The following is a 9,492-nucleotide window of genomic DNA, read 5'->3' as shown; positions in this document are numbered from 1 at the left end:
AAACGGAGCGGGACAACGCATACTGTGGTTGAGGCGCCTCCTGCAGCCTTGGAACTGCTTATGTAAATGAGGGGGCGGCACATTGTCTCGCAGTGGGCGGAGACTTCGCTTTCCAGAGCGAAAAGAGGAAAGAAGAGCGGTCAATCTCTCGATTTGTCCCTTCTCGCTTGCCGTCGCCGTTTAGGTATCTTAGAAACGACTTGTGCTTTCCTTTCTGCGCAAGTATTAGGCTTTTAGTGGGTTTGACACGCTGCAGAAGCACGTTCGCATTTAACGCTGAAAGTTATATATTAGCAATAATTAAGGAATACCCAATCACAGTCCCGAGAGGCTGCGCTTGCGCAGTTGAGCCATCGAAGGCACAATTCAGGGCGCCGAGGAAGGAGCAGAGCAGCTCATGCGCAGTGAGACCAGCAGTCTGTCACGCCCAAGGCCCAGATCGGCGCCTGCGCACTCGAGAGGCCCGCGGGCCTGATTCGCACCGCCGCGGATCTAAATCGGACCGGCCGCGGGAGCGGCTCTCCTCCCTTCGGCTGGGCCGGACGCGCGCGCCTGCGCAGTTCAGCAGCCGGCTGCGAGCTGAGGCGATGGGAGCGGCGGCGGCCGAGGCGGACCGGACCCTCTTCGTGGGGAACCTCGACCCCAAAGTCACCGAGGAGCTTCTCTTCGAGCTCTTCCACCAGGTAACGGGGTGGGCAGGGCCGCCACTGCCTGGCTTGACTCGGCCTCGGAGAGGGGCCGGGGCTCAGAGCGGCCTACCTCGCAGGGGGCGCCGGCCTTGCTGTATGTGTGGGGAGGGGGCGTTTCCCTCTGCCTACGTTTTAATGCGCGGGCCCTCTGCACATGCCCAGGAGCTATAGAGGAGCGGGGGCAGCCCTGCAAGAAGACTGGCATCTCCTTGGTGTCGCTGCGAGCGAAATCGGATCTGGGAAGGGAGACGGGGAGGCATTGGCTTTGTTTGCGTCTCGCCTGCCTCGCTTTCCTTTACCTTTGGACGGGTTTCCGTTTCGCTTGGCTTCGTTCAGAAGCCCTTGCAAGGCGAAAAAGCCCCTTCCCTCCGTTTCCATCTTAAAATAAGGCAAGGTGCGAATTCTTCTAAAGGTAAAACGCTGGCGGCAAACAGGTTTGATCGTTAGCTGGTTTCCTGCCCGAAAAAGAGAACTTCGTGGTGGATGGGTGAGGTCGGCAGGATTTAAAAATAAGTATCAGAACATTAAAACAACAACAACAAAAACCAGCAGCTTGCAGAATTGACAACAAAAGCACTAAAATGAACAGAAATGAGGAGGGCAACTTCAGTGGTAACCCAGGAGGTGCATAAACAGGAAAGGTAGGCTGGGGATGGTTTAGCTCTATATATCTAGGGAAGCGTAATGTTTAATGAACTGGAAATTCGTCCTTGGATGTACCAGTCCTGAAAACTAATTTAGTTTTGGGGATGTGGTCTCATCCCCTGAGCAAAATGCCAAGGGTGGCCTTGAGGGGGAGAAAGAAATGGGGAATGTGTTGTAATAATGGGTTGCCTCTGTTGCCCAGGCTTCCTAAGGGTACTTCAGGTTACAACCAGAAGGCAAAATGTATAGATTGTGAGCAACTCTGCCTTGAAACAGTTAGTCATAGAGCTGACCTGAGGAGAAGCTATCCTGGACCTAATTCTAAGAGGTAGTGGAACTGATCTGGGCTACTGATGTCAGGCTCAGCATACGTGTAAGCAAAAATTTGCCACATCGTCCTGCACCATCACATTTCTTCATATTCACATTTGCTGTGAAACTAAGACAGCCAGAACTGTCATGTCTTTATGGGGCAGTTGCATTCGGAATGTGGTGTGTACTGTTCTCTGGCTGCTCCCACGTAGAAGAAGAAGAAGAAATTGTAGAGCTGGAAATGGTTTGACAAGGACTTGGTTGGCTGTTCGTACACCTTTCCTACAAGGCTAAATGTCTGGACTTCTCTGTATAGAACAAAAGGCTACAATAGACATTTATAGACATAGGCATGGAGTGGCAAAAGCACCTAGGGAACTGTTCCAACCATTTTCATAATGCTAGAACCTGGGCTCTTATGATTAAGTAGATTGGCTATAAGTTTAGAACACACATGAAAGTGTAGACACTCAGTGACATTCAGAGGAGATTAGATGAAGTACTTGAGAACTGGTCTGTTAGTTCCAGTAACTGAGTCGGTGCTCAGGATACTCCTCGATGCCAAACTGTGAGGGAGTAAATAGGGGGAGGGTTGTTGCCTTCATGCATTGCTTGTAGGCTTCCTGAAAAACTGCCCTCCTCTTCTTCTCTATACAGTCATACCTCGGGTTACAGACGCTTCAGGTTGCGCGTTTTCGGGTTGCACACCACGCCGAACCCAGAAGTACCAGAACGGATTACTCCTGGGTTTCGGCGCTCGTGGATATGCAGAAGCACTAAATTGCTCTTTGCGCATGCACAGAAGCGCCAAATCGCAGCATGCGCGGACGCGGCACTGCGGGTTGCGAATGCTGCAGGTTGCGAACATGCCTTACGCATGGATTACGTTCGCAACCCGAGCGTCCACTGTATCTATGTCCAGTTCTATTGGGTAAGGGTGATGTGAACCATTGTAATGTTCTCACAGAAGGTTAATAATGGACCCACAGAAAGACATTGTGAGGCTGACTTGAAAGGAATGCTTCAATGCTCCTTGCTTATGTAAAATCAGCATGGTTGAATGATCAATGAGTTTCCCTCTGCTTTTTGGGTGCATGCTTATGAGTGGAAGGAGGTTCACAGTACATGTTAACTTTCTGTTCCATGCTAGTATGTGGCTGAATCCATTACTGTTGGTTTCTTCCCTGGAGAATATTGAGTACCAACCAAAGTCGTTTGTTTTTGTTTTATTTACATTTATCTCCTGCAATTCTTCCATCATGGAACCCAAGTTGGTGTCCCTGTGGCAATTTTGTACCCACCCAGACCTGATGGCTCTGGATTCACATGGGGGCATGTACTTTTCTGCCTTCATAGCACCTACCGGAAGTGATGCCTAGAGACCAGCAGTAAACTGACCATTACCTGGTTTGAACCTCCTTCACCTGCCTGGTGAATCTAGGACTATGTCCTACTCTCCAGTCCTTTGGAGAGTAAAATTGTAAAATGCCAACTATTAAGAAAGTTGTTTTAGAATCTGCCTGACAATGCATATCTTTCATTTAATGGGTAACACCCTACACTGTACTTGAATGCCAATACAGTATTACCTTGGAATGCAGGTGCATGCAACTAAATAACCTTCAAGGGAAAGTTGCTCCTTTTTTATTTTAATGTTTTGTTTTGTTTTGTTTTTTGATTTGCAGGCAGGTCCAGTCATTAAAGTAAAGATTCCGAAGGACAGGGATGGGAAAGCAAAGCAGTTTGCATTTGTGAATTTCAAACATGAAGAATCTGTCCCCTATGGCATGAATCTACTTAATGGGATCAAACTTTTTGGGAGACCTCTCAAAATTCAGTTTCGATCAGGTATCCACAAAACCTTTAAAACAGCCTAAGTCATCTAGGCAGAATTGAAGGGGGTTCATATTCCCTTTATGCTTAAAATTCTGATGTGTAAAACTTTTTATTCTGGGTGCATTTTTTGTGTTGAATTATATATCAAATTGAAATTTCACTGAGCCTGTAAACCACTCGTGTGTTCATAGTGTTGCTGCATATTTGTATGCTATCTTGAGGAGCTAACTCATTTGAAGGGGGCTTTCTGTCAGTTTTTGGAAGACAAAACTCAGTTTCAGTTGTTTGGGGACAAACCATCTGTTTTTAGAAGGGATGTCCTATACTAGCTTTGGATAATCTTTAGCCTTCCATTTGTTGCTGAACTGCAACTCCCATCCTCACTGACCATTGGCTATGCTAGCTGGGGCTGATGGGAGTTGTAGTTCAACAATATCTGGAGGGCCACACATTCTACACATCTGCCGTACCTTTTTCAGTTGAAAACAGAGCTGTGTGTATTCTGAGCTCCTATGATCACAGAGGAATGCACTTTGCTCATGTCTAGAAGCATTCTTTTATTACTTCAGATTATTTCTGAAATGAGCCCTGGCACTCAAGCTGGTTCTAGAGTGGAGCCTTAGCTTGGATTGAGTCCATGTGTAATTCCTTGGAATTGCTAAAATTCCTTTTTAAATAAAGGAAATGAAAACACTATTTGGTGCTTATTTGGACTGTTTGAAGTAGTGTCCAAAGTTTTTCACTTTAGGAAAGCTGAGTTTCATCTGCAATTACTGGTAACTTAAGTTTAGTGTCCTTAGCATTGCATCTCGATTGCATCTTCACCACTGGGTATTCCAGTAGGTTGCAACACTTGTTTTGGAAATCTGTTTGTATGTCTTAATGGTTCTCTAGTGTGATACTCCAGAGCCCATTAAGTAATGTGCCATGTTTTCAATCTGTTAGCATCTTGCGTCGGCTTAACCTCTCTCAGTGTAATGACTTGTTTTAGTTACACTTCAAACACGTCCTTTTACCTTTAGGGAGCAGTCATGCATCTCAAGATAACAATTCACCTTATTCTCAACCTGCATATGCTAATGGAAGCCCCTCCAGTATACAACAACTGCCAACAACTGCCAGTAGCAGGTAAGTTCTTAATGTTAAGCCAGACTTCCCCCAACCTGGTGTCCTCCAAATATTTTGGACTACAACCCTGAGTCTGAAAGATCTCAAGGGCACCAGTTTTAGGAAGCCTGTGGAAAATCATTTAAGTACATTTAGAATTGCACCTTATTAGGTAGTGAACCCCATTGAACTTGGTGGGACTTGCTTCTGACTAATTGTGCATAGGATTGTGTTCTTAGCATTCATTACCATATGGTAAATTCTGTGACTGCTTTCCAAAGTGGGCATAATACAGTATCCTATGTCTGAGCTTCCCTTTCTACCTTTATGTTTATTATTTGTATTTAAGTAGGAAGGAATAATAGGAACTGAATTCTAGTGCTGAGAGAAGATATTACTATTATTAGCTTTTCTTTCTAGAGCAGCTACAAAAATCAAATGGTATTGAGAACTTTGATGTGGCACATCAGGAATTTTGTTTCTAATGTAACAGATGGACAAGCAAATTAGTTTCCATTAGGGAAAGCTGTGAGTCTTTTCAGAATCTTCTAAATTGAGATGCATAGTAGATTAAAGAAGCTGTTACTAGAAACCTCCTGAGGCTTGCGATCTGTGTTTCTGTATTGCTTTGACAAGTGTGTCAGTTATAAAATTGAAGATGAACTGAAAACAGATTGCTCAGTTATACTTTGCTTAGAAAAATATATACAGTATTCAGCAACAGTTTACGGTGATGGATCAAAGGAAAACTGTATGATGTAGTGGTTAGACTAGAAGTGTTCTGCTGCAACCAGGGAGACCCAGGTTCAAATCTCCCACTCAGTCACAAACTGGGTGACCTTTAGCCAATCACGGTCTCTCATTCAGCCTAATTATCTCACAACTTTGTTTTGTGGCTAGGAGAACAAATAACCGTTATCTATGAGAATGAGTGGGATAGAAATATAGCTATATTCATGAAGCTGCTAATGCCAGTGTTTACCTGGTTCCTGGTTTACCTGCTTCCTGGTTATTTTCATGATACCTATTTTTCCCCACCCCTGGGAAAGCCATGTGCAAATAACTATAGTAGAATCATAGAATTGGACGGGACCCTGAGGGTCATCTAGTCCAACCCCCTGAAATGTAGGAATCTCAGCTAAAACATCCATGGCAGATGACCATCCAACCTCTGCTTAAAACCCCCAATGAAGAAGAGTCTACCACCTTCTGAGGGAGTCCATTCTACTGTTGAAGAGCTCCAACCATCAGAAAGTTCTTCCAGATGTTTAGTCACAAAATCACAGAATTGTGATTCTGGTTTGGCTCCTACCCTCCAGAGCAGAACAAAACAAGTGTGCTCCATCTTCCATGTGACAGCTCTTCAGATATTTGAAGATGGCTACCCTATCTCTTCACTGTCTCCTCTTTTCAGGCTAAACATACCCAATGCCCTCAACTGTTCCTCATAAGGCTTGGTTTTCAGACCCCTGCTCATCAGTATAACTTTCTTCACTTCAATACTGTTGACTCTGATTACTGTTAGTGCAGAATTCCATGATCTGAGACTTCTTCTGGGCAATTGACTTCTGGTTTTTGCTTAGCAGGTATGAGAAGAATATGGATAACATCTCAACAGAGTCGCCAACTATGCAGAGGTCCTTCTCATCCCCAGATAACCTCCAGAGACAAGCGGTGGTGAGAGTTCTTTGTTTGGCTGTTAACAGGAAATAGGCAGGAAAGGGTTTGCAAATGAGTGGAGCGGTGCATGCCTCAGACAAAAAAGCTGAGTGGTTAACAACAACAACAACACTTTGAATTCTGCTCAGAAAAGTACTGGAAGCCAATGTAGATCTGGGGTTATATAGTCCCGGCGGCTGTTCTCATTCAGCAGTCTGGCAGCCGCACACTGTGGCTGTTTAGAAGTTGCTGGACTATACCTCTCAGCCTGAGAGATGTTCTTAGAACTAACCTTATTCTTTCTAATGTAAATAGTTTTAACTGATATGTATTTTTACACTGGCACTTTGGGACCTTATGATGAAGGGCAAGTAAGGAATTGAACAAATCATCATCATCATCACCCCTGACTATTGGCCATACCTCTTCTTAACAGAAGCGCTTTCTGTTTCCAGATGAATAATATGTGGCAGCAGTCGCAGTACAGTGGCAGGCACAACTCCTTGCACCCGGAGCCATCCGGCTTTGCTTCGCCAGGGCACCACCCGAATTACTCGTTCACCCAGTCGTCAGCCTCATCCATGCAGTGGCGCTCAGAGACAAGTGCCGCCCAGCGCAAGAACAGAGTGAGCTCCCATCCGTATCCTACTGAAAGCAGGCATTATAGCAGCCGGGAACCTCAGCGCCCCAGCGACTATGGCTCGGAGCATCATTTCAGGGGCAATCGGGAGGAATATGGCCACGATGACAGGCACTATGGAGGCTGGAGTCACGATTACGATAACCGGAGGGATAACTACCGAGATGGCAAATGGCGCCCCTCCCGCCACTAGCAAGTATTCAGAGCAGATTTTGCATACCTTTCCTTGGCGAGACGGAGTGGCTCTTTCCTTTTTAAGAAATCATTTTTTACAGAGAGCTTGCAACGAGTAACTGCACGAGTTACTTTTTAAAAATCGTTTTATAAAAATTACCTGCAGTATGTATTTCGTGAGAAGTGGCTTTGTTTCAATTGTATTAACTTTCCCTCAGGGTTTAGGAAAAAAAGGAGAAGGTGCCACACTTTAAACAAAAGAGAAATCAATGTAATTAATTTTGTAAGGGGGAAAAAAGCGTGCCGCTTTGGTTGTATTTTAAAATGAACATTGGTATTTTTGTAGAGTGTTAATGAGAAAGGAAGAGAGCCCCTGAGGTGGTTCTGGTAGTAAGTAATCCCATGGGAAAAATTGAATGCCACAGAGTAGAAGGCTCAATGGCACATGGAAATATTGGTAACAGTGTTTTTCTACTGGAATAAATGTTGCTTTTAAATATTTGTATTAAGCAAACATGCAGCCTGTTCAGATATTAAGAGTGAAACAAATTTGCTGGATGATTTGTATTGAATGATGTGTTAATTTTTCCAGCTGCTTTCATTGAGAGTCCTTTGATTTTTATATTATGAGCAAGAGAGCCCATAGTATCGTAAAAAGACTTTCCCAACAATTTAAGCGATTAAAACCTCTCAGGAAATCATTGCATGCCTCTGTCCATTCCCTTTCTAGAGTTGACATAATTTTTAAAAACCCCATTGAATGGAAAAATGTTGACATTACAATTGTTATTTAATACAAAGGAGAAACGAAGGTAAGTACCGTATCTATCAACTTCTTGTCCATGGGCTTCGTCTGGCCAAGTGCTTTATTTCATCCAGCCTTCAGCATTGGTTCATCTTTTAAAATTAAATAAATTAAATAAAGTCAGTGTTTTTGGGGAGGGGCCATTGGCCTACAGTGTTTGGCTGGTCTTGCCCAGAAGTGCAACTGCTAGCCTCCACTTGCAAGTACAGCTAAATTTGGAGTATCTTTTAACTAACCAGAAATCTGGGGTGAGCTTTTTCAATAGGGTGGATTTTTGTGACATCCATCCTCCTGAAGTTTGTGCATTTGAAATGCCATCAATGTCTTTAACTATGATTCCTCCTCTACTGAAACATGGTGGGACTTTTGAGATGGGAACTTTTGGTGCCATTTTAAAAAAGATCCTGTAGCTAAATTGTTTCCAGTAGCTTCCGTTTATGTTCACAGTGCTTCCGTTTGAACATTAGTAATCTCTGTAGCAACTGGAGTACAGTAAACCTGCAACTTGTGCACATTTTACTCGTGCACATTCAGGTTTACGTGCTTGTCAAAATAAATAATAATAAAAAAGCGACGGGGAGCAGGCGTCCAGAAAAAAAGACATATAGCACCTGCCTTTGTACCCAATGTCTTTTGACTATACACAATTTTGGCTTTAGGAACAATCCCTGGAACATAACTTCCGTGTAAGTTGCAATGTATAAATGCATTGTCTGGACAGTGTCAAATTGTTTCTTAAAAAAAAAAAAACTTGTCTGCTCTGCACAGCAAAGTATTTTATTTTGAAAAGTATTCAGACCCTTGTCATTTTCAGCTTGTTACGGAAACAAGCTACAACAAAATTGACAAGGGGGCAATTGTAGCAGCAGTAAAATGTGGCTTACCTTAATTTTTCTGTCACTTCTCTTGAAATTCTCTCTCTCTCTCTCTCTCTTGCTTTCTTTTACTCTAATCCAAATCAATTGTGGTTTCTTGAACCCTAGTTCTTCCGTGCTGTTTGGGTTTATATGGGGGGGGGGCAAGAGGAGGGAGGTGCTTGTGACCCTCTATCTGCATGCCTAAATGGGACATCTTTTTAAAAAAATACAATATTTTTGTCAAATATACACTAATATAAAAGGATTCATTGTTACCCTTTGACTTACATATTTTTGGCATTGTTGTAAAAACAAGCACCCGTCTTAAAAAAAAGGTTTACATAATTCAACATTTCCTCAAGCAATACTGTTAATAGTATTTTTAAAAAACACACTTGGTTAGCTATATTTTTATCTTGGCTAAAATAAATTCTCGTTCTTTCGAAATAATGTGTGCAAGCAAATTTTCCTAAGAACTAAAACTTTGTATGAGAGAGAGTGGCCTTTGATGCCTTCAGAGTGACTGAATGTGTGAAAATGCCCAGCAAGCTTTTGCATTGATGTGCTCAGCCTGCATCTTAAATAGGGCACATTTCTTAAGCTGTTACACCAGATGCCTAGCCATCAGTCTTCACGCTGTACAGTATTTTTTAGGCAGATTGTACAAATGCTGTCCACACATCAGCCATGTGCTGTGCCTATTCAACCTGCTTTGTATTCACAGAGATAGTTGTAATGCCCTTTTTCCCCGTTACACCTGGTGCCGGG

The 9,492-nt window shown here is 43.4% G+C and overlaps 1 protein-coding gene across 3 annotated transcripts; it reads left to right on the top strand.

The window, feature by feature from the left end:
- The first annotated feature begins 527 nt into the window (after positions 1-527).
- On the top strand, positions 528-7,763 carry RBM7 (RNA binding motif protein 7). 3 transcript variants are annotated; one of them, XM_033171520.1, is made up of 5 exons: positions 528-683; positions 3,332-3,494; positions 4,505-4,610; positions 6,176-6,266; positions 6,704-7,763. In XM_033171520.1, exons 1-5 carry the CDS (start codon positions 588-590, stop codon positions 7,079-7,081), a joined length of 834 nt encoding a protein of 277 aa, XP_033027411.1. In that variant the 5' UTR covers positions 528-587; the 3' UTR covers positions 7,082-7,763. The 3 variants fall into 3 exon arrangements, with proteins under 3 accessions (XP_033027411.1, XP_033027410.1, XP_033027412.1); XM_033171519.1 differs by having other exon boundaries at positions 6,173-6,266; XM_033171521.1 differs by lacking the exon at positions 3,332-3,494 and having other exon boundaries at positions 577-683; positions 6,173-6,266.
- The last annotated feature ends 1,729 nt before the right edge of the window (positions 7,764-9,492 follow it).

Source organism: Lacerta agilis, chromosome 15 (genome assembly GCF_009819535.1).
Source record: "Lacerta agilis isolate rLacAgi1 chromosome 15, rLacAgi1.pri, whole genome shotgun sequence".
Taxonomy (NCBI): Eukaryota; Metazoa; Chordata; class Lepidosauria; order Squamata; family Lacertidae; genus Lacerta; species Lacerta agilis.
Note: the sequence above shows the minus strand (reverse complement) of the source record. Positions and strands in the feature narration are given on the sequence as shown.